At 36.5% G+C, this 26,864-nt stretch overlaps 1 protein-coding gene across 4 annotated transcripts in view; it reads left to right on the top strand.

Annotated features, from left to right (window-relative positions):
- Window positions 1-12,368, top strand: part of zyd (sodium/potassium/calcium exchanger zydeco) — a 48,657-nt gene extending 36,289 nt beyond the window's left edge. For all 4 annotated transcript variants that reach the window (XM_074173372.1, XM_023158503.2, XM_074173370.1 and 1 more), the window contains exons 6-10: window positions 1,526-1,809; window positions 7,484-7,646; window positions 7,699-7,800; window positions 7,921-8,042; window positions 9,790-12,368. In XM_074173372.1, coding sequence (XP_074029473.1) covers window positions 1,526-1,809; window positions 7,484-7,646; window positions 7,699-7,800; window positions 7,921-8,042; window positions 9,790-10,002 — 884 coding nt within the window. In that variant the 3' untranslated portion in view covers window positions 10,003-12,368. The remainder of the gene's footprint in view (window positions 1-1,525; window positions 1,810-7,483; window positions 7,647-7,698; window positions 7,801-7,920; window positions 8,043-9,789) is intronic.
- Window positions 12,369-26,864: the final 14,496 nt, after the last annotated feature.

The raw sequence follows: 26,864 nt of genomic DNA on the forward strand, positions 1-26,864 counted from the left end.
ATCTCCCGATCTCAACAGTTTCTTTTTTTTTTTACGGGGTCACCTTAAAACTCTTGTGTATAAAACTCCTGTTAATACTTTAGAAGATTTAAGAGAGCGAATAGTTGCCTCGTGTGAAACTATACGAAATACGGCGGGAATATTTGAACGGGTGCGTAATTCCATGCGTAGAAGGGCGGAAGCATGCATACTAATTGCAGGTGGCCACTTCCAACAATTTTTAAAATCAGTTTTGGTATTATTACTAATTAACAAATTTGTGCTATTCGTTTAGACTTACTGTCACAAAATAAAATAAAACTCGTTTTTGTGAAAAATTTATTTTTTTGCAGATTATGTTTTCAAATATTATTAGGGAATTGGTAATGCGTTATGAAGCAATTTTCAGATTCTCATTCATTTTAGAATTGATCTAATTTATTAATTTGCTTTCTGTCGATTTTTATTTTTTAGAGTGAAAATCATGCGTCGGACAAAGAAATACCAAGAGATCAAATTTTCTCGAAAATAAATGAGGATTTTAAAAATGATTTTATTTTGAAAAGAAAGCATTGGCGTAGTACTTTTTCCCCAAAAATATTCAATGCCAAACCCGTAGGGATGCCACTGTTTGAAAAAATACAAATTTGTGTACATCAGAAAATGCGCCTTGAGGCATGGAACATATGTACCAAATATGCCAAAGATGTGTACAAAATTATCTCAGTTATTATTAAAAAACTGATTATTTTTGAAAACTTTGCCACCCTGTATCTCAAAAGTTAAGGCGTTTAGGACATACGTCCATAGGAAGTTGTTTTCTTAAAATGGGTCTAAGAATTACCTCCTTGAATATTAGCATGTGTTTAAGGAACACCCTGTATTTTTCAATTTTAAAATACCAAATCACAGAGCCCTGTCCAATGACGTCACAGATAACTTTTTATACAAGTATCATAGTCCAGGCACATTCCTACTGACATTACAAACACTTCAACGCAAATGTGAGATTTGGTTATAAGTAGGCTAACTTATGACGGAGACATTTGGTCACAGGCTTGTGTAGACTGTAGACTCGTGTTCAAAGCCGGTCTGATTGAATTTATAACTTTGTTGGATGTGTTTTTCATTTCTGAAGCCGTCTCAGGCATTTGGTTCCTTGGTAATTTGTAATAGGATCTATTCCTGATTGAATAACCACTCCTCTCGAAGCAATCTGACAAAATCAGTTCCTCATGTATGGTTTGGTTGTCTGTAGGAATATTGATCCGCGTATTCTGTTGGGGTTTCAATTTGATACTCCTTGCACACTATAATATCTTACAATGTTTTCCTGGTAAGCTGAATATATATATATATATATATATATATATATATATATATATATATATATATATATATATATAATCTTCTAATATAATCTTCTAATATAATCTTCTGCTTGTACAAGTTATTCCAGCTCCTGTCCCATGTACGGTTTATGACCCGTTTTTGTATTAATCTGTTGATGTGGGGCTCTTAATTTTCTTGAACACTCTACCTACAGATACTCTGGAAACACACCTCCATATCCAACTTCCCGACGACCAGGATGTCAAGACGGACCTGGATCAACAAAAACCCGAGAAGAACGATACCACCGACCACGAAAACAACCTGGCTGGTGTCGAACAACCTCCTCATATATCTGTCGCTCCTGCTCATGTGAACGGCTCGCTGAAGATTCCTTCGCCGCCTCCAGAGACACAATCCGGCGACGGTGACGGCAAGGGCGAGGAGGAGCCGCATTCTTTGTGGAAGTTTCCTTCTGACAGTGGGAAGTTTACCCAAGTGAGTGAATGCATTTTCCTTATGTGATGACGTGAAGTGTTTAGACTAGAAACATCCCCTGTTGGAATGTAAAAGTATTCTACCTTTCAGTTCTTCACAGATACTGGTTAGCTTTGGTGTATTTTTTTCAAATATTTAATTTTTTAAAGGTAACTAAAACCATTACTTTTAGGACTACTCAAAAATTTACCGTTTTAATCAAGTAAATACACAAATCACCAACACTCTTGAGCCCCCTCATGTTTGTCTAAATGAGACACTATTTAAAGGACAAAACGCTACAGGAGAATCCTTGAGGCGCTTTCAGAGCGGTGCCTGTGCTAAGGTAGCGATTCACAATGGATTTGAATCGCTGGTTCTGATATGTACCCTTCTTGGTGGAATCAAATGTCCAAGTCACTTGAACACTTTCCGTAAAAGTATCTATAGAAGAGTTGTTCTTGATGTTCGCATCTCCAATCAGGAGAATGGCTTTTTTCTGGATGGAATCCAGAAACTTCGGGGTATGTTTGGAGGCAAAGCTCCATACATGAGAACAATGCTCCAAAGAAAGTTTGATCTAAGTTTGATGAAGCATCAAAAGTTGCTAAGGTGGTTCGGAACAGTGTTCCAAGCTTCTGAGAAGCGGCTTTTGCAATCCCAGCGACATGATTGTGCCAAGACATATTGTTGTCCATTTTAACCCCCCTACAAACTTATCGAAGCAGAAAGCCGAATCGTCTAAACTGACATTATTATATCCGGAGAAATGTATCCTCTTGGAGAAAACCGAGGCCTGGGTTTTTATGGCATTGAATGGAACCTGGTTACTTTTACCCTAATTCAAAACCACTTCTAGATCCCCATTAAGATATGCAACCTCCTGCTGTCGATGAAGATGTGCCTCCGAAGCCGATGTCCTGGAATCCAAATGGAACGATGAGACAAGTGTGCTGTCGTCAGCAAAGCAATATATTGGATTCTTGGTTTTTTCCAATAAGTCGCTGATATACAATAAAAATAGGGTTGGAGACAATATGGATCCCTGGGGAACACCAGCGTTGATGTCGAAAGTATTCGAGAGATATCCATCGACGGCTACTTGCCGTCGTCATACATAAAAATGATCCGAGCCATAGCATTGGTATCCATTGGGATGTTCCATTCTTCTTGGAGCATCACTGTCAGTTCCTGAAGAGTGATAGGAGGGATGGTAGAAGGATTAATCCTAATTGAGATTACTCGTTTAACGAAACTTCACATGTGCCCATTGAGATTCATGTCTGGAGAATTTGCTGGCCACCGCAATCTTTGAATATTCTCATTCTCTAAAGCATTTTGAACACTCATGCAATGGGCCTAGCATTGTCATCCATGAATATGAAATTGGCTTCAATTTTCCAATTTCATTGGTCAATTGGCTCCTATTTCATTTCGAGGAGAATAAATAATGGGTTCAATAATGTTTCGAACATATCTATCCCCTGTCATAGTATCTGGGATGGGAATAAGCTTCGTACGACGATCACGCATTATGGCTCCCCTAAATAGTACTGATTCCCCGTGGTATGGAACGACTTCTCAGGCGAATGATAGTCTATCTTGTCGCCCTGCTTCTCTACAAAGTTTGTAACGCCGACTATCACTAACGAAACCCAAATCTGGTTTCGTCAGAAAAAAGAAAATTTCGCCACTGAGCTAAAACCAGTCTGTGTTCCTGTGCCCATTGTAGACGAGAGGCTCTGTCTGGGAAGTAACCTGGGTTCTTTTTATGGCTTCGTGGAAAGCAATCCTAGGACGCCCAGTTCAGGCTATCAACCAAGTATACCCTCACATAAAATATAATACTGGAACCTTCAAAACACTCTCATATCCGAAAAAATCAGATAAAATAAAAACACTACTGAATGAACAAGGTACTAACATAGTATATGGGACTGGAAGCTCCATAGGTAGACATATAAAGAACAAGTAGCACATAGGCAAGGATAACAGATCAGGTGTCTACAAACTAACATGCGTATCATGCCCAAAAGTGTATGTAGGAAAGACTTCCAAGAACTTTCAAAACGAGAATCTACGAACATAAAAGTAGTTCTGAACTGAAGCAGACCAATTCCACCTATGCTTGCTACCTTTTGGAGAATGATCACGATGTTAACATCATGTACGATATACTCCATGTAGAAGCCAAGGGACAGAAGTTGAACCTGCTGGAGTCGCTGGAAATAAATAAGGGTAAACGTTCGTATTCCCTGATGAATAACCAACAGGAGGTTGAGCACTCACCTTTGTGTTACACCTTTTTTTCATGATACCAAGAAGTTTATGCATATTCAAAAATTTACCTGATGTCCAAAAACTGAGAGTGTAATTGGTTTACAAATTCTACCTGTGATCGCTTTCACTATTAACCACTTATGTTAGGCACCTACTATTGTTGTATACAGGCTGATTCACGGTGGATGGCACATTAGACGTTTCTGGTGAACCAGACAACGGATCACTTTGAAAATTTAATGGAGGGCATATTCGGACATTCTCTAGCCAACTAAAATATTTTCGACAATGCGGTGTTGCCGCTTCTATTAGAAAGCAGTAGCAACTTTGATTTTTCAAATGGAACACTCTGTATATAATATTATTTTTGGAATCTCCAACAATTGCCCGACAACTTTTCTTGATATTTTCCTATACCTATCTGTTACCGTTTTCGAAATAAAAATTAATTTCAATTTTTTTCTTCGAAAATCATGACTTCTAAAAATGCCGATATCTTTTAGTTAAGAAGTACTATGATATCGAAATTTGGTTTGGAGTTAGGTGATACTTGGACACTTCCCACACGTCAGCCTAATCTCCGTTACTTCAATACAGGGTGGTAAAAAAATACAGTTTTTTCGTTTACTTGAAAAATTTGCTGAAATTTGATTATTTTAAATGGAACACCCTGTATATTATTGAAAATTCGGAAAGCTGCTGAAATTTGCTTGCTTTCTATGTATATCATACCTATACCTAACTAGTCAAGTTTCGGACTTATGAACATTTATTTGTGAAAATGTCCCTTCAGAATGGTATTTCCATTCGGTATTTGGTAAGCAGGCCATGATTACTATTTGACAGTAGCGTTGTGACATTCTCCTAATAATATCGACATTTTCGTCACTTCAGAAGTTGCAAATACCTTCAAAACGATGGAACAAAACTATTCAAACGAAGTTCTTATGAATTTGTTTATTATTTTTGGACAGTGTGACAAAATTATCAGCAGAACATGTAGAAAGTTCAATGAAATGTATCCGAATCTACCGCCAATGAACCTCAAGAAATTTATACGAATTCAGAACAATTTCAATGCATTTGGATCAACTTTAAAAGCACCAAGAAAATTGCCTCGACCCGTAACTTTCGAAGACAACCAGATTAATGTCTTAGCATATTTTCACGCATTTCCCGAGTCATCGATAAGAAGTACTGAAGAAGATTTGGGTATAAAATATTCATCGGTTCAAAGAATCTTGCGAAGACATAAAATGCATGATTATAAATTCACCAAAATTCGAACAATGAAGCCTCAAGATCCTCAACAGAGAGTAGAATTTTGTGAAATGTTGTTGACACTCATTCAAGAAGATCCACTTTTTTAAATAAAATTATTTGGACTGATGAATCGAAATTTTCGAGAGAAGGGATTTTCAATAGAAAAAATCGTCATTATTGGTCCAGTGAAAATCCTCACGTCACAAAAGAAGCCGGATTTCAAGAAAAATTTAGTTTTAATGTCTTCTGCATGTTGATCGACAACAAATTGAGGTACGTGATATACGAGGAGTCATTAACATCCAGAAGCTACCTGAATATTTTGGAGAATACTGTAGACAGTTTCGTGGATAATCTGCCACTCGAAGATTATCGAAACTGTTGGTACCAACTAGACGGAGCTCCTGCACATTGCACAAGAGAAGTGAGCGCAGAACTGGATAGACTATTTGACGATCGGTGGATGAGGCGCTTGGGACCATGGAATTGGCCAGCGAGATCACCCGATCTTAATCCATTAGATTTTTATTTGTGGGGAATGTTTAAAGAAAAAGTTTACAAAATACCCGTGCTTTCGAGAGATGAATTGTTAGAAAGGATTGCCCAAACATTTGAAGATTTGGATCCCAATGAAATCAGATCTGCCACCACGAAAGCAGTCAACACCCGCATTTTAAAGTGCTTGGAAGTGAACGGCCAGCGATTCGAACATATTTTGAAATATTCCACATGATTGTTTTACTTTTTTATAATTATTCATATCAATATTTCCAATTTCAAGTTTCTTGGTGCTTTTTTAAAGTTTATCCAAACATATTGAAATTGTTCTGAATTCGTATAAATTTCTTGAGGTTCATTGGCGGTAGATTCGGATACATTTCATTGAACTTTCTACATGTTCTGCTGATAATTTTGTCACACTGTCCAAAAATAATAAACAAATTCATAAGAACTTCGTTTGAATAGTTTTGTTCCATCGTTTTGAAGGTATTTGCAACTTCTGAAGTGACGAAAATGTCGATATTATTAGGAGAATGTCACAACGCTACTGTCAAATAGTAATCATGGCCTGCTTACCAAATACCGAATGGAAATACCATTCTGAAGGGACATTTTCACAAATAAATGTTCATAAGTCCGAAACTTGACTAGTTAGGTATAGGTATGATATACATAGAAAGAAAGCAAATTTCAGCAGCTTTCCGAATTTTCAATAATATACAGGAAGTTCCATTTAAAATAATCAAATTTCAGCAACTTTTTCAAGCAAACGAAAAAACTGTATTTTTTTACAACCCTGTATTGAAGTAACGGAGATTAGGCTGACGTGTGGGAAGTGTCCAAGTATCACCTAACTCCAAACCAAATTTCGATATCATAGTACTTCTTAACTAAAAGATATCGGCATTTTTAGAAGTCATGATTTTCGAAGAAAAAAATTGAAATTAATTTTTATTTCGAAAACGGTAACAGATAGGTATAGGGAAATATCAAGAAAAGTTGTCGGGCAATTGTTGGAGATTCCAAAAATAATATTATATACAGAGTATTCCATTTGAAAAATCAAAGTTGCTACTGCTTTCTAATAGAAGCGGCAATACCGCATTGTCGAAAATATTTTAGTTGGCTAGAGAATGTCCGAATATGCCCTCCATTAAATTTTCAAAGTGATCCGTTGTCTGGTTCACCAGAAACGTCTAATGTGCCATCCACCGTGAATCAGCCTGTATATAAGCCTGTCCTTTCCAAGAAGATGGGCAGGCCACTAGGAGACATCTCCTTTGAATCGGCAGGTGTAGGCCACCGAAAACACACTCTCTTATTGACGATAACTCCAGACCCTTGCAAATCTTGGTGGCATTCTAGTACTTGCCCTGAGGTAACACATTGTCTGTTCAAGGCTAATAAGGCTTGTCTACTACCAGTGCATATTGTTATGTTTTTGCCAGAAATTCCTTTCCTGGTTATTTCTGTCGTGGCGATTGGGATACCAGCCAGTTCTGTTTGAACCATTCCTCACTCAATCCTTAGACTTAGTGATTTGGAGTAAACTCCATATCCTGAGCCTTCTTTGGTTTTGGATAGTGTTATTAATTTCCATCAAGTAACAGATCAGTCCATTCATAATAATTTATGCATACATATTTTCAAGGCGACATGGATAATCACCTGGCCGATATACCTGATATTCCTGTTCACCATTCCTGATTGCGAGAGGCCCAAATTCAAGAAGTGGTTCCCTCTGACCTTCATCATGTGCATCATCTGGATCGGTTCCCTGTCTTACTTTGTTGCCTGGATCATAACCATTATAGGTGAGATATAGGATCTTTTGTTGTCCCGAAGAAAACGAGTCAAAATTTTCAGGTGACACGCTGAAAATACCTGATTCGGTGATGGGAATCACGTTCCTGGCTGCAGGCACTAGCGTTCCCGAAGCTGTTTCTAGTGTAATTGTAGCAAAACAAGGTGGGTACTTGGAATACAAGGTGTATGCACCGGTGTGATAACATTTTATGAGAAAGGAGTTGAATAACCTGATACCACATTAAATGCACTAGCGTTCGTTATACACTCATTTCCTTCTAGGTCATGGTTCTATGGGTATCAGTAACTCTATTGGGTCTAATACGTTCGATATCCTTCTCTGTTTGGGGCTACCATGGTTCATCAAAGCCACATTCATGCCCACAATTGCTGGTAAACATTGGGTGAGTTTTTATAGTATCATCACACACCAAACTTCAGTTTAAAAGATTTTTTTATTGCCATTTCATATATAGGTCGTTTTTTTAGCTGATCCCACTGTTGCTATCTCGAAAACGGTAAGACCTATAAGCTAGGTTGAATTGGAGAAAAGTTGGGGAACTAGAATAACCTCTTTTCAGATCGAGAACAGTAGCGAATAAAAAAAACTCAGCAATACAGTTTATTGTATGAATTTCACTATGAAGGGTTTATGAAGCGTTAACCGCGACACATGTTTCGCTATACTAAGCTTACTCAAGCGTTAATAGTGCTTGAGAAAGCTATCGTATAACGACACAAGTGTCGCGGTTTTTGTACAACCCTCCATGGTGAAAATCATACAATAAAATGTATTAATTAGTTCTAATATGGATTTAATAAAGTATCGGCCAGTTCTATTCAACATGCAAGAAAGTTTACGAATGAGTAACTTATTGCTGATCCTATCGAATGCTTTAGTAAAGTCTGTGTACACCACATCGACTTGCCCTCTTCGGTCTAACGATTCACACGAATATTGACCAACAAACAGCTAGATTCGTAGTTGTGGATCTAGAGTTCATAAAACCTTGTTGATGATCAGATATAATATGTTGAGAGGACCGATACATACGGCTAAACAAGATTGTTCCTAGAAGTTTGGCAAAGTTGTTGAGGATTGAGATAGGTTTGTGATTACTGATTTCATTTATTTCGATATTGAGCTATGTGTACTGGACAAACTTTAGTAGTTTTTCAGACTGCAGGAAAAACAAAAGTTCCTGAAATCAGCTTAAAACATTTTGTAGGGGATAAACTAATACTTTCAAGCAGTATTTCACTAGAAACGAATGAATTTCATGTGGTCCTGAGGTCATCTTGTTTTTTGACTTTTTTCCAGCTCGAAATTGAAAAGAACGTTAACTTCTTCGATACCAGGTAATAAATAAGCGTTTTAAAAAAAACCTACTAAGAGCTTTAACGATTAATGGTAGTTTGTTATAGGATTCCCCTCATAAACCGTTTTGCTCGGAATTCGAGTAGTATTATTCTCATTATGAACGAACGTCCAGAAATTTTTGGGATCAATTATCAATTCTTTCTCTATAACGTGTATATACAATAAATGAACAAAGAGACTTCTTGCGCAAAATCCTATGTGTCAAGGCTAAGGACAAAGCCTACCACGCCGACGTCTTGGGTTCGATTCTCATACCGATGAACTTTTTTCAATAAGGACCACGTGACTGGTACGTGACAAGGGGCCCGAGGGGTGAGGCGCAGTCCCAAGGGGGCCCACGCTCTTTGAATCTCTCGGATACTCATTCCAACTTTCGATTACGTCACACGTTTCTCTCCCCCCACTCTCGTTTGTCATAAAAATTGCAAAAAGTTTAGCTCCATTAGAAACTGCATGGAATTTTGCGCCAGAATCCTCTTTGTTCATCTACTATACACTTGTAGTTTTGTCATTATCTTTTACCAGGTAAATATATTGATTTTTGAGTCTCAGTAGCTTTCAGATTCATTCATTGAACTTTGCTAAAAATATCAAGTTACAGACTGTTCGTATTTATTGATTGTATTAATACATAATTTATTTGTAAAGAGAATGATATACATAGAAAACACGACAAAGTTTCGGGGTCACTTTCTAGATCCATCAAGTTTTCATAATCAATTTTCTCAAGGACTCTTTACACGAAATATAATACATATATATTTCTACAGGTGGGCATCAACTCTGCTGGGATCGAATACAGCGCCATCTCTCTACTTTCCACACTCCTACTGCTCTACGTGGCTTTCGCCTTCAACAAATTCCAATTGGACAAGAAAGTTGGAAGAGCGTGCTTGATGATGTATGCAGTTTTTCTAATTTTGGCCAGCCTGATCGAGATGAACGTCTTCTTCAGAGTGAATCTGCCGACATGCGGCCGGTGAAGGACTGAAAAAACTGCACGAGTGCCGGTGTGAAATTCTGATGTACAGGGCGTCCCAAAAGCGACACGTGAATTCAATAGCATTTTTTTATTCTTTTTTTCAGTCTGTTAGCGGAAGTTGTTCTCCTGAGAAACAATTTCGTTTCCAACTTCTGGGAACCCTTAGAAAAAGATATCATAAGGTTTTTAAAGAGACATTTTTTGATCGAACACAGATCCAAAACTACAGTAAACATTGTTCATCAAGCAAAACCTCATACTTTGAAATTTACTTTCAATATATATAACGATAATTTTTTTTTCTACTACTGGGGGATACATTATCAAAAGCGATGAGCACCAATTCAGTCAAAGTGCCCGATTCGGTGCTGAGTTGTTGTTCCCAATGCAGAAACTACGAATATGGTATTTGACTCCGGTTTTATATTATCATATGTGGCTTGGCTTCTCTTAATTGAACTCCTTGGCCTTGATTGTCCAAAATTGAGGACAAGTAGCCAGATTTTATTGCCTAATATTCATTGCCTCTTCTTATCTGTTGAAATTATCTGTGCAATTAAGAACAGGCAGCCATATGTTGATAATGTTCATTGCCTCTTCTCCTGTATTATCCCTGACTTGTTGGTTTGTCCAATGCGACAATTTCTCTTGTGTTCGTAGAGACGGTTACCTATATTTCTTTTCGTGGTTCCAATGTAGACCGACCCGCAGCTATGAGAAATCCGGTATTCCCGGGCGTTGATGAATGTTCTCTGGGGTCTTTAGTGGACCGCTGACTTAGTGATTCTCTGAGATTCTACCATTCTGGTCCCTATAGAAAATTGCTGTTGTAACATAGTCAAACGCCTACTGGAATTGTGGATAGAGCTTGACTCACTCAGACTCGTTTATTTCCTACACATAAGTGCATGAGTGACAAAAACTGTCGCCTATCTTTGTTTAGTTCGTTAACTAGGCCCCTGATGATGCATGCTGGCCATATATGAGTGCATATTTGGATTTTCAAAGTTTTAAATCGTGATAACTCGAAAACAGTGCTTCTAAGGAAAACAATTGTATTAATTCATTTCATTTCATTATCTAAAAGCTTTCGCTGGACCATTTTCTGGTAGCTCTCACCATTCAGAGGTTTGACCTGGAATAAAAAACAACTCACAAGCGGAAATGATAGGGACTTTTGACATTCCATTCATATGGAGATTTTGCGTTCAAAATTCTACGGGACGTTATCGGACTACCAAATAAACTGATTTCAAACCACTGTAAATTGAAAAAACGTGTACAAACTCATACTACATATTAACAATAACAGAATGGAAAAAGCCTACGAAAATATGCAATTGTATGTATTTTCAGATATATAACGATATCTGGTTTGGAATTCTACAAAGAACTCATCAGGGTTTCGGTTAGTTCTTATAGAACCTGCTAGAAATTTGAATTATTGAATAAAAATGTATGACGCGATTTTTTAAAATACTTCTAAAGAAATAAGGTAGACATTTTGAAATTGAGGTAAGAATCCAATGACTCGAAGAGGTGAAATTGTGATGAACTAGATTAGTAGCCAGGTGGAAATGAAATGAATTATGAGGCCAAGGAAGAAATATTTCTACATTGCTTCGATTTTGAAAATTTTCAAGCTCATTTTTGGGTTCTAAATGTGACTTTGCGAGGAATCATGAATGAACATCGTGCAAAATGAATATATAAATCAATGGTACACGATTCTCAGACCCAGTGATCACTCTTTCAGTTTTGGAAGGGATGCACATTTTACTCGAAATAAACTGAAAAAACTTCAACTGTCTGTGAATTCACTGTCATTTTTGGGACTACTAGTGTGTCTTAACGTGTCCATATGTCATTTCCATTTCGAAAATTACCCCACGTTCACTGTAGTTATAGTTATAGAAGTACAACCTGATAAACAATATGTTTATACAAAGTGAATATACGGAAGATTGTTTTTTTTATTATAATCAAATTGCGTTAGTATTAGAAAGTTTCTATGGACCCTCAAGTGTGTATTCGTGAGATAGAGCAATATTTGCTTGGTCAAATAATTAATATTAGTCATAATATCTCACCATTTCACTGTTTTATCTGTCAAACTAATACATTTGAGTCTGTTATGGTTCTGCACTTGCGGTTTCGTAGACACTCCTCCAGTTTCAAAAGATTATATATGTGTATGTTACAGTGTACATAAAATCGTTATTTAAGTAAACATATGTATCAGTAATGAATCTATTTAGGTTAGATCTGAATAGAAAATTTGAAACGGGTATGTATTTTTCAGTGTCTGTAAATGATGATGCATATCCTGCAGAATTATTATCATTATTACAAAAGTTATTGAGTAAATGTTGACTTTTCTTTCACACTGTGTCCAATTCCATGAAGTTATCACAAAATTTCAAAATGACTCAAGATCCTGGTTTTAATTATACCCCAGGAAGTTATTTATTGCGACAGGCCATAAAATTAGGTTAGATGATTATTTCTGTATTATTCCACAAGGATCTATTCTTGGGCCACTTTTTTTGTAATTTATCAGTTCAATAGCTGACCAGAATCTAGAACCAAAAAAATAACGTTTTTTTATTATATAAGGTTGTTTCAGAATTTGTTTGAAGGAGATTGACAATGTTTCATGATGAATTTCACCAGTTCGGACTTGTCTAATATATAAAATGATTTGAAATCCCTGAAACAACTAAAAAAGGAAGAATTGAAAATGAATAGCTGAAAATAACAATTATATTGAGCAAAATAAACCTGAAATGAAATAATAGTGAAATAAAATACAAGTGAAAATAGAACAATTGAATAAATAAAAATAAAGAAATGAAAAAATAAAATAAAAATAAAAAGTGGGAAAGATTCCAAGTCACGTTAGTTCACGACGTTTCGATTGTTAGTATCTACAATCGTCTTCGGGTGATGACTGGACTGATTCTTCCGAGAGATGACTATTTATAGGTCGTTCGAGTACTTTCACTTATCCCCGCTCTCCATTTTCCGCTTCACCGGTTCCGTGGGAGATGACCGTTTGGCGGGAGTTGGCTTTGCATTTTTCGCTTGATGATGGGTTTCCATATGTTGCGTATTTCTACGCTGGCTTGGCTGAATACGTTGTTGGACAACATGTATGCGACTTCCTTGAATTTTCTCCTGAACCAATGTTCCTCTCTGTGCAAGATCTCAGCTTGGGACCACTCGATGTTGTGTTGATGGGTTCAAACATGGTCTGCTATTCCTGATTTGCTGGTTTCCCCTCGCTGTGTGTGTTTCTTGTGCTCGGCAATGCGAACATTCAATGGCCTCTTAGTTTCATCAATATAGGATTTTCCGCACTCACAGGGTATCCGGTAAATGCAATTCTTGGAATCGCAGTCCGTGGTTGGTGGCCTGGTTTTCGTGAGGCTGCTACGGATAGTGTTACCGGATCTGAAGCAGGTTCTGATGTAGTACTTGGAACCAATTCTTCTTATCCTCTCCGATAATCCTCTGATGTAGGGAAGTGCAAGCACTGGTTGTGACGGCTTCTCTTCCTTGCGAGGCTCCTGCTGTCTTTTAGCCAAGGTCTTTTCTACCATCGCTTTGGAGTAGCCATTCCGTTGAATAATTTTTGATGATGTCTAGTTCCTTCTCGAGTCCTCCCTTCGTATTACAGAGCCCAAAAGCACGGTCTAATAGAGTCTTGATGATTCCTCTTTCAGTCGATTGATGGTGGTTGGATTTATGGTTCAGATACTGTCCCGTATGGGTGGGTTTTCGGTATACAGATGTTTCCCACTTAGTGTCGGTCCTCTTCACCAAAACGTCTAAGAATGACAATTCGTTGTGGATTTCCTTCTCCATTGTGAAATTGATGGAAGGTCTCACGCTGTTGATCTGTTTCAGGAAGGCGTCTAGTTCAGTATTCCCATGGTTCCATATTATGAAGGTGTCGTCAACATATCTCAACCAGACTCGAGGTTTCTTGTGGGCTTCTTCAATGGCCAGAGTTTCAAATCATTTTATATGGTAGACAATGGAAGTCCGAACTAGTGAAATTCATCACGAAACATTGTCAATCACCTTCAAACAAGCTCTACACATCTTATGCGAATGTGAGGCACTGAATCTCAACCAGACTCGAGGTTTCTTGTGGGCTTCTTCAATGACCAGAGTTTCAAACCACTCCATATATATGTTGGCTATGACTGGTGAAAGTGGCGATCCCATTGACAGTCCCTCATCTTGTGTAAAGAATTCGTCCTTCAGTTGGAAATAACAGTTTCGTACACAGCATCCTAGTAATTCCATGATTACTTCTATAGGTAGATTCGTTCTCTCTTTCAGGTTCTCGTCGTCGGATAGCTTTCTCTGTATGATTTGGAGTGCTTCTTCGACCGGAACGTTGGTTTAAAGGCTTTCCACGTCGAAACTAATTAGTTGATCTTCCTGTGTAACCTCAATTGACCCAAGTAGTTCGACAAAATGCCTTGAATTCTTCATAAAAGACGATGTTTTTCCTTGTTATGGTTGTATTAAGGAAAGTAAAAATCTAGACAAGTTTTGAGTAGCTGAATCTTTGGAGCTGATGATCGATCTAAGCGGAACGTCCTTCTTGTGGATTTTGGGTAGTCTATACAAGTGAGGGGTCTTACTGTGGTGCGGTGTTATCGATGATTTTTCCTTGTCCGAAAAATAGCCTTGGTTATTCAATTGTTCTATTTTTACTTGTATTTTATTTCACTATTATTTCATTTCAGGTTTATTTTGCTCAATATAATTGTTATTTTCAGCTATTCATTTTTAATACTTCTTTTTTAGTTGTTTCAAGCATTTCAAATCATTTTATATAGTAGACAATGGAAGTCTGAACTAGTGAAATTGTTTCAGAAGTTTTGTCCGTTTTCAGAAGTCTAATTAAAACTGGTTAGTGTCAATTCAATCAAAATAAGCATCATTTGAAAGTAGTTGTTTACAGCTGATTCTCGGCCTCCCCCCACCACTATGACGTATTAATTGCTTTTTTTATTGGTTGTTGTTTGGTGAAGTTTTTTTTGTTGTGCAGTGAAGTCAAGGCGTTGTGACCTTGAAGTGTCTGGTGCATGGATCGTTCAGATTTTTTTTTCATATGAGATTTTGTGTGTTTATGTGTGTGTGTAGGAGAATGCACGGTACAGGGTTTCATCATGTGCTTGTTTGTCTATGTACAAACATACGTCTGCATACTTCGAAGATCCTCCAAGTAATAAATGCTCCATCGGTGTTAGGGCACCAAGTTAGTAGTGGAGTGACGTCACAGCAATAACCGTTCAACGGCTAGAGAGCGACATGTTCACTCCACGACGTGTGGCAGAGTAATGCGTATTCATCGGTCTGCCCTCACCTCTCCTGAAGCGATGAAGGTTCGCTCTAGCCCCGCTATCGATGGTGACACAACGGCAGCCGAGGACTGTTTGCCTAGCGTCTACCCTCTCCGAGACCGCAACGACCACTGCTTGCTCGTACCGGCAACTGTTATCGCATCAAGTTGGGAGATGGGCTTGGCTGTGACGTCAGGCATCTCTAGTGGATAGCAACTAGCAATGTGAATCTTTCACGGTTTCATGGTGGGGGTGACTCACACTGTTTAATATAAAAGAAATGCCTGGCACACTATGAAATCAGTAGACGAATATATCTGCAGCAGTTAGCAATTGGTAGAGTGTTATTCAGTTCGTAATAGAAGGAAGACGGTGAGTGTATTTGTCTGTTGGAAATTGTTTATATTTTCATATATATTTTCATCATGTCCGTTTCAAAAGTAGACTTGAATAAAATTAATAATTTGATTGTACAGGAGGTTGAAATACTAGAGCAAAAGGCCTTATCATCATTGCCAATTGATGAAGTGTACATAATTAAAAATATGTCAACTTATTCTACACGATTTGGTAAATCAATTTTATTAACTTTGCAAGATGTGAGCAATGATAAATTATTTAAAACATGGCTACCAAAACGTATTTCGTTGCAATTCAGTGATGACGATATATCTTGTATCAACTCATCAGGTGGTAAATATACGATGATGTATTTAGGACAGAGCCAACAAAGTTTTGCTGGCATGAAAACGCGATCTCTAGTCAAATTCAATATGATTGAATAATAGTAATAATTTATAGTGAATTTCTTTAGGTCATAGCTTACAAAGTTTTTTTTGGTGTGAAAACGATAACTCTAGTCAAATTCAATATGATTGAATAATAATAGTAATTATAATGAATTTCTTATTGTTTTATTAATATTCATATATTAGATGATAATTATATGGAAATATAAACATTACTAACTTAGTTGAATACACTCACTTTGTAACTACAAGTAAAATGGGAATGTGAGTATTATATCACTGAAAAATTGGAGGTTGCTTATTGTTTTTTTTTTTGTTCGATTTCAGTTCCACCATTTAAAGATGTGGATGCAGTACGCAAGTCAAGATTGGGTCGATATTGTAGATCTCAAATCATCGGTTCAACATTTGTCGTCTAAATTGAAGGTGTTGGGTGATGGAGCCGAACATGCAAGCGTTTATGATATGAGTGTATGCTATGATGAAAAACAAATCGAATTATGCCTTCGTGATGCTGAGAACTATTGGAGTGGTGCAGAAGTTTGCAACAAATTTTTGGATAATGAATTGGAATTGTGGCAACTTTGTGAGGTTATGATTGAACTGAACCTAAGAAGATTCCTGTATAGCCTCCAACCATACTTGCCAGAATGGATTATTCATCACTTTGAATTGAATGATGAAAATCGAGAGGAAATTGAAGATGGTCGCGAAAATGATGATTATGAGGAAGAAGTTATTTTAGATAGTCTGTATGTTCCTGTGAATCATAAATAATGTCAAATAAAAAACTTTGTATTATTTTCATGTTTTATTTATTTAAATCTGATGAAATACAATAGAAAATGATTACAAAACAATAAATATGATATAAAATACAATACATGATATAAGTCAGTTACAAATAAAAAAAAAAAAAGATCATAAAACAGTACATGATAGAGTGAAAAAAAAGTGTCAATATCTGCTATGAACTGAACCATCCAATGCATTGTATGTTAAAACTGTATCATGCAAAATTAATGCATATACTTTAGTGTTGTCTGGAAACTTGGTCTTCCTCGTCTCAAACTCAATCTTTATATCAATAGTTGATGATTTTGTTGCATTCGGTTGATGGGAACAATCGATGACGAATAGTGGATTCTCTCTAAATTGTCCAATGTCCATCAGAGGTTCACTCATATCTTTATCATAATAACTTCGCTGGAAACTCTCAAAAGCATAATAAGCAGGAGCATCAAGTTTTTTATCGAAATTCAAATTCCAACGCTCATATGGATAAACTTCAGAATTCAAGTATACTCGAATACTATTGATATCAGCAGTTGTGAATTTTGTAATATCTTGTGTTCTATCTTCAGATGTGGTAGTACTTTGGAATGCGATGATGACAAAACGAGGAGTTTCCAATGCGTTAGTTGTTTTGATGGCCCATATGTCTGAAGAAGTCCCACGTAATGATGGTAGTTCATAGAGGTCCCACATACGATACGCCAACTTGATTTTGGCATTCAGACCGCTTTTGTTTATTCTACTCAAAAGTTTGAGCTTGTGTTTATCATCTGGTACAATATGCCTTATTTTCCATTCGATTTTATTTATTTCCAAATCAGCATCAACCTCACCTATATATGAGTTTTTGAATGATCGAGCGATAATCAAAATCAATTCCTGTTTGGCATTCAAGATACTTTTGTTGTAATCTTCAGCAAAACCCATCAAATATTTCAGTGGTAGTTTTCCACTAAAAACATGACTGTTTGTATCCAAGATATCTTGCTTCAATTGTGAAAGTCCCCAACCAGATGTCAATAATGTGTTAGCATGAGATTGTCCAAATGATATCATGGTTTTCATTGTAGATGTTATCCCAGGTTTTCTAACAACAGCCACTTGTTCACCTCCCATTTCATAACGAATTTCGTCAAAGAGAAATGCAATTGCATTATTCGAGAGATAGCATGTTTTCGCTACATCTTTGGGGGTGAATTTACCTTCTATGTAAATGAAGCTCTCGGCAATATCTAGTATAACATCTTGATTATTGATTGCAATTCTGATTTCATCCGAATTCCTGAATAGCGGTGATCCATAGGGCTTATATGTGTGCTCATGTAAACTTATGAGAGAATGATCGAGCACTGGTTCATTGAATATATTCAACTTTTCATTGTTTGTTTCGAGCACCATTGTTATTTTCTCACTTTCAATCCAATCGATTTCAAAAATTTAAGATCACTCACAGACAGAGCGTTATGTGCTAACTGTTTAGCATACACTTGTGGAATGAGCTTCTTTTTATGCACACCTTTCTTTTTGATAGTGCAACTCGTTTGGGATTGTTCAATGCGATTTTGTCTATTATAAATGAAACCCATAACAACAGTTATTCGATTTTCTTCAATTCCAAAATAATGAAAATCTCTTCTTCACTTCCAAAATCGATAAGGTTATTTTTTTCATCCAAAATACGCACTGTAATGTTGTGAATCAATTGACGACCTTCTGGACTGACAGGCATATATATAATACTGTGTGGTTCTTTAGTAAGATTGTAGCCAGGTTCAACATCAATATCGAATGAGAAAAGAATGTGGGATTCTTCACCATTTATATATGAACCAGATATTATATTGCAATCTAAGCGGATAAGTCTCACAGTTGTAATGTTTATTGGTAATGATGATTCATGTATTTGATTTGGTGGAAATATTTCATGAGCGAACCCCATCATTTCTGCTATTGAATTTGGATGTGTCAGATCAATTTCATATTTGGATCGCATTTCACATTTGAATGTATTATTATTGGCGTGTAGATAGAAAATATCATCTGCAACGACATCATTTGGTTTTTTATCATGAAACAATCTGAACATGATATGTTTCTGTATGACGGCATTGATCTCTTCTATTTCATAAGCACCACATGGAATTTCAATTGTCAACTTTTGGGGTATCGATGAGTTGTCATTACTGATTCTAAAACTAACTAAGTTATTAGCTTCAGTTATATTATTGATTGTATTGCATCCATAGAATCCCAAAAGTCCTAATCCATAACGACTGTTCCTATCCAATTCAATTGGTGGAAAAAAATCCGCACTCAAGACACTTGTCCCGACAGCTTGTAGCTCGAACTTTCGTGACATGACTGATGAATATTTTGAAACACATTTCAATTTATTATTGTACACAGCAACAGCACATTTGAGACAATTTACACTTTTTGGAAGGTGTTGTATTGTAATAAGTATCATTTTTATTGATACCAATATTCACATCCTCTATATTACAAATACAACACATAGATTTCCGAGGTATAGGACCGTCATTAACATCCGATTCTGAATTTTGATCGTGGTGGTGGTGCTCATAACAATATCTATGTTTCATTATATCGATGTCATCTTGCAGATGCTTAGGCAACTTTTCCCAAACATATGCAATCTCATGTGCAACACATGCAAGTATCACTTCCTTAGGCATATTTGCAAGCATCACTTTATCCATTTTTTTCAAGGTACCATATTTTGAAAACATTCTAAGTGAAAACCCCATTCCCTTGATAGCCTCCCGATCCAGTTTTGGTGTTGAATCCATTTTTATTTGGAAAATTATTTAGAGAGAAACTGCAAGCACAAGTGACCACAGAGAACTGTATTAAATTTCTGTTGTCGATCATAGTTATATTTGATTTTTACATTCGAACATTTTCGAAAGAATCGAGTCAATTCCAATGGTGGGGGTAGATCTCCAAAACTATCGAAATATGTGACTTCTTTCCCACATTTTTTATATGCCACCCAATGTGTTCCTGGTCCACTTATTCCATCTAAATTAACAATAGCTGTCTCGTTTTGTTTTGGACCTGAAGATGGTAATCTATCACGCATAAAAACACCACGAAAATGTGGAATTTTCATTTTTTGTGCATAATAACTGAGATCGAGATCAGTAAGAGGCCTCTGAGGTAGGGGTTCAATTAGTTTTTTGTTTTGTTTGTGGCTTTGTATGGTTTTAAATATAGTCCTAAACCTTTACGGTATGGTTTGAGATATATTCCACTTCCGCGTTTGCCTAATGCTACAGCCTCCATGGTTTTATTGTGACGATTGGCTTCCATTAAAGCCGCTCTGCTGGCTTTTGCCGAATTCACGGCCTTGGTAATACCAGCAGCAGCTCCCGCCAAACTTCCTAGTGCGGATAGTCCAGCAAAAATTGGTATCAATGGTAAAAGTCCACCGATCTTGGGAACAGGAATTATGCGTGGTGTGCGGATTTTCTTCTTTCCACCGGCAGCTTTAAGGTATTTACGTGCCGCCTGCAATGCCACAGTGATAGCTTTTTTGCTATTATTCGTCACAAATTGATTCCCACCAGCTTTCTTCAATACATTTCGCACTTTATGGACTATCCCAGCACCAAATGCAACTTTTTTAATTTTATTTTTCTTCGTTTGTTTCCTCTTACATTTTTTCTTATTGGTACTACAACCCATGCCCATATGTCTTTTCGCTTTCATAATGTTGGTGACAAGTAATGCAGCTGCTCTTTCCCCAATACTCGCGTCCTTCGATTTAACCCTATCCCAAGCGCTGTATTCAAGTTCTTTGTCGGCTAAATGTCTTGCTGCAAGATCGGATGGATGCTTAGAATATTGAATATCGTGTTTTTTGCATTCAATATCTAATTTATTGATTCCAGGGTCGTTACGAGCTAAACGTTGTTTCAATTTTGTACCCGGTCCACAGTATTGATAACCTCCGGTAGATGTAATTCGAAAGGAAGTTTGTTTATTAAATCATTAACAAAACCACAACCTCTTTTAATTTTACGATCACTTTCAATACGTCCGTATCGTTTGATGGTACACATTGAAATGAATAAGCTAATAACATTTATATAGTCTCCAACCACGGCACGATGCGCATTGTAAAACAGAAAGAAAAGTTTGCTGTAGATAATCTAGATGAGAAATTTGGTTGTGGATTGAATGGACAAAGGGTATTCAGACATGGTCCACTACTTCCATCATCAGTTCGAGGACTCATTATAGGACCTTCAAATTGTGGAAAGACGAATGCAATGATATCACTATTAACACATCCACAAGGACTGAGATTTAGAAATGTGTATCTCTATTCGAAATCACTCAATCAACCTAAATATCAGTACTTGCGAAGTGTTTTGGAACCTATAAAAGGATTAGGTTTTTATACATTCAGCAATAATGCAGAAATAGTGGAACCCTCCGACGCTAAGCCTAATTCTGTTTTCATTTTCGATGATGTAATATGTGAAAAGCAAGATATTATTAGATCATATTTCTGTATGGGACGTCATAAGGATGTTGATTGTTTTTATCTAGCACAGACATATTCACGGGTACCCAAACAGTTAGTGCGTGACAATACCAATTTCATTATAATGTTCAAACAAGATGAGACGAATTTACATCACATTTATTCAGATCATGTTTCACCCGATGTAACATTCAAACAATTCCAATTGATGTGTGTTAAATGCTGGGAGGACCAATATGGATTTCTAGTCATTGATAAGGATAGAAAAATAGATGAAGGTAGATATCGCAAAGGATTCGATAGTTTTATATACCCATGATCTTGTTTTTGGAACTTATTCGATCACTGAATATTGTAGTGGTCACTTCACCAACGAATTAAGCTTTAATTCAAAAAAAAGGGCATTATGAATACAAAAAAAGATCCTGAAAATAAAAACAATGAAATAAATTTGAAACGTCAACTAGTAGAGACAACAGAAGCTGTCAGGCAGAAATTCAACTCTATCAAGAATGATAATATTGAAAATCGTACGACACTTGAAAGATTGTATGAGCCCATAATGAAACCATTGAATGTTTTATCATCAAACGCTACTTCTAAATCACCAGTGTTATCACCAAATCATGGAACTGTTCAATCTACTTCAAATTATCCCATGAGTACTCCAATAGGAAGAAAACAATCTTTTGGTAGTGTATCATCTGTGAATAGTGACACGAGCACACTTCAAGACGATATGAGAACAACTCTATTCGAAACACCATCATCGTCCCACATCGATTCCTCGGATCCTGACATCTCACCTGTTATGAATGAAAGTGGTGAAGATGTTTTGATGAAACATTTGAATAATATAAAATCTAGAAATCCAGCATATGATGGAACATTTGGCGTACGTATGGATCCAATTACACAAAAGCTGAAAATGGGAAGTCTAGTGGTAAATTTCAAAGATGGAAACATTTCATTTTGGGATGCTAATAAAGTGAAAAAATATGAATGCGCAGGTAGTCCAGAATTGTATGATATGATTTTTTTGAAGAATCCACAAGATGTTGATAATGAAGAAACTCGTCAAGTATATTCCAAAATATTGAAAATAACGAATGCTCCATATAAACAATATCATCTGAAGAATGGTTTTAAAAATACAAATTCTAAAAAATTTCGTGAAGTTATCAAACCTCTATTAGACTCACGACAATATCCAATAAGAAGTAGAAGTAAAATTGGTGGAGCACTCAAACGAGTGAAAATGGAGAAAATATATAATTCTAAACCTGTGAATTATGTGTACTGGAATTCACCGAAAGAGTTAGTTGCTCGCCTACGACTATTGGTAGCTTCAAAGTCAGCCGGACATACCGGACATGATAATGAAATAATTTCAATAATTGAAGAATTACGTGAAGAAGGTATAATATATTAACATATTCACATGTAATGATCACTGTCACATCATCATTCAATGCAGTAACATTATCACCTTTTCTCTTTAATCATATTGAAATAGAATGACTAATGAAATAAGTGATGTCAAACGACAAGTTGTTAATGAATTACATAAACCTGCAAGACGTAATTTTCGTAGAAGAATAACCACCATCAAAGGTTTTGCAGATCTATGGCAAATAGATTTAGCTGAACTGCAACCTTATGCAAAAAGTAATGAAGGATACCGATATATACTTGTAGTGATAGATTGTTACTCCAAATATCTGTGGACTGTAGCAGTTAAAGATAAAACAGGTAGTACAGTAACTAATGCAATGAAACATGTACTGAAAGAAGCCAAATACTCCCCCAAACACATACAAAGCGATCAAGGGAAAGAATTTTTCAATAAAAGCTTCTCATCTCTCATGCGAGAATATAATATCAATCATTATTCAACATTTAGCACAAAGAAGGCAGCTATAGCAGAAAGAGTGATTCGTACAATAAAGGCATGGCTCTACAAGGAATTTTCGATGAGAGGTCACCACAAATGGCTTGATATTCTTCCAATTATAACTAGTAGATATAATAATAAAGTTCATCGTACAATAGGTATGGCACCCATCAATGTTGATTCAACAACAAAATTAAAATTCAAGGGTATCAATGGAATTGGAGGAAGACAAAGTAAACCCAAATTCCAATTAAATGATATTGTACGTATAAGTAAATACAAACATATTTTTGAAAAGTCTTACACTGCGAATTTTACCACGGAGCTATTCAAGATTGTTAAAATTAATAAAACCATCCCAACGACTTATAATCTTGAAGATATGAATGAACAGCCGATTAGAGGATGTTTTTACGAAGAAGAGTTATTACGAACCGAGAATCCTGACGTATATCTGATTGAGAAGGTGTTGAAGAGAAGAAAAAATAAAGTATATGTAAAGTGGTTAGGCCTTCCTAGCGAACAAAATTCTTGGATTGATGAATCAAATATGGTTTAAATGTATATAATAGTGACTTTTATGAATAAAGTAATATTAAAGTTCATTATTGTTTTCATTTCAATTATAAGTATGTGAACTGAAAAATATTGCAGCGGTAAACATTGCCCCAGCCATTCGCAATGTTCTGTGTATACCAAACCAAATTAATTGTATACTCCATTCCCGCTTATATTTTTCAACTCACGATATTGAAAACACATTATCATTCCCAAAACTAATCGCCGTCACTTTGAAATGCAGTATCCAACTCTTTTTGCCAATTATCTCTCACTGATAATGCTGTCTCATAAAGCTTAGTCGACTCCTCAAGCTCAGCCTGAGCTTGCATTCTCGAACGTTGATGGAATTGCTTATCTTTACCAATTTTTGAACGGAGTTCATCAGCATCTTTAGACATTCTAGCCAATTCAACCTTCGCTAATGCAATCTTGGCATCTAATGCTTCAAGAGTTTCATTATTAGCATTAATAGCTCGCTCACTCTTTTCAAGTTCAGCAATAGTCATCTGTGCCTTTACAAGACGGCATTTTGCTTTCCTTTTCATTTCCCCAAACCGATGGAGGGGGCTGAAAGAAGATAGCGGTTCAGCTTTCAAATCACTCTTCATTTCTTTAGGAGTACCTTTTGGCTTCCTCTTCGATCTGTCACTTTTCGTTGCGGGTTTTTTCTGTCGCACAACACTTTTGGATTCTTTCTTTTCTTTAAAGTCAGTGACAATCGATGAAGATGCCTTAGTAACCTTCCTCTTGATTGTTCTAGATTTCTTATCAACACCAAGAGGAAGGGTAGATGAAGAGTGTTTGAGTGATGATAATTGCGAAACGATCGGATTTTCAATAATAATTTGCTCATTTGGTTCTGGCACATCTGCAAAGTTAACGAAGTCGTTAATATCAAAATCATTTATCGAATCTTGACTCGATAAATGTAATACTGGAATATTTTCAAAATCAGTCTGATCGATATCAACAAGTGGTGAACCATCTTCAGCAATCAATAGCGGCATAGAGCTCATGATTATTAAGGTCTGAGGAATGATATGTGATAGCAATAGAATGTGGATAGGAAAGGTGATGATGTTACTGAGACCTCACCATTTATAGAAGAAAATAAACTAGCGCATGCGCTCTTTCATCAACTGGCACATGCGCTCTCTCACTAAACTATTCACGCATGTAACAATCTTTGTCATTTAAGAGGAAAACTTTGTGTTGCATGCATGTATTTTTAAATGTTAGAAAATAATACAAATAAATTCAAAATATATATATATTTATTAATAATAGAGGACAATAACGATAATAAAAAATGAAAAATGTTAATATGTCTCTGTGGATGTGGAACGTTCTTTGACTCTATTCCTCAATAGTTGTTGCTCGTGCGTCAAACACCAACATTGAAAAAAATGGATTCTCCTATTGGGGTAGAGTTGACCAACCTTCTCACACAGATCCCAAGTACTTCTACATGCATTGCATACATGATTCCAACAATTCATGGAATATGTATCACAACGCAAACAACGTTGCAGTGGAGTTGGAACGGCAGCACAGATACCACAAATATTTCTACAGATACCTATATTGTTAAATATTATAGGTTCGGAACACTTCAGACACTGTAACTGTTGTTGACGATAATCCGATTTTGTTCGCTTCGGTGGATGAGAAGGAGGCGATAGTTGAATCCGCAACACGCAATCACTACACATACCAGTACATGGATTGATTGAATCCTTAGGTCTACTTATTTGACAAAAGTAGCACACAATAGCCCCTGCAATCATCATTGGGTAGACACACACTTTTGGTTTTTCATTCCACTCTTTTGGAAACGGCATTTTACTAATTCGATTAGAAATATAAAGAGATGACTTACAGAAACTCTGAATGCTCTCTCCTATACCTACGATCTCTATTTATACAAATCAACATCATGTGGAAGTATAGTGGGATAACTTCTCCTACTATTCCACTCTAAACGAGTCAAGTGGGAGTCGCATCACCTCCTATATAAGTTGACTTGCAAACCTAGAGTTCATTCATTCACTCTCTACAACTGTGAGCAAACAACAACAAGATGAATTCTGCAAAAATAAATGCTGCATTAAATAGAATAGCTGCTGTTGATGAAAACAATTGGATAGACGAATCAGATGATGAGGATGTCAATGTTCCGCTAGAGGAAGTAATAGTTGAAGCAGAAGATGTTGGAGTCGATGAAGATGAGATAGACGAAGTTGAAAACGAGGCCAACCAAAGCGACGAAGATGATGACGTGATGGAGTTTGAGAGGGTCATGGATGAAGAAGGAGATGATGAAGGGATAGAAGCTGACACAACTGAAGGTGATGGTGCTATGAGGATCGGTATGCGAACACTCAATGTCAGTGAGACACTGGAAGATCCCTTGGATTTGTATTGTGCATTGGATGCATACGTATTGATCAGCACAATAGATGGAGAGAACAAAAAACTATGTTGGTGCTGCTTTCGGTTTTATTCGCATAGAAACAATAATGGAGGGTGGTATGCCCATGTCAACACCCACAACACTGTCTCAATTATGGAAATGGGACAGAATTGGTGTGAAGCTTGCGAGAGGCCACTAACAAACTTCACCCGAGTATCTACATGTATTATATGTAATAATGTCCAACCTGTGGCACAATAACCGTGGACCTACTGGTCAAAAAAAAAACAACAGCCCTTTTCAGGGCTACATTATTCACACAAACAGTAGTTAGTTGTATTAGTATTCATAGATTATGTGACAAATGAATACTTTGATTAATAAAAGTCTAAGTTGGAAATTTGTTAGTCTTTGAATATCTATACATTATATGACAAATAAATTACTACTTTGACTGAAAAGTCGAAATTTGGAATTTGATAGTCATTGAATATCTATGCATATGATGAGTACTACTTTAAATGAAAGTTGAAGTTGGCATTTGTCAATCATTCATATGCATATAATGATGAATA

This window comes from Leptinotarsa decemlineata, unplaced genomic scaffold (assembly GCF_025532065.1).
Source record: "Leptinotarsa decemlineata unplaced genomic scaffold, Ldec_3_MD MMD2_tig00000232_RagTag_RagTag, whole genome shotgun sequence".
Lineage (NCBI taxonomy): Eukaryota > Metazoa > Arthropoda > Insecta > Coleoptera > Chrysomelidae > Leptinotarsa > Leptinotarsa decemlineata.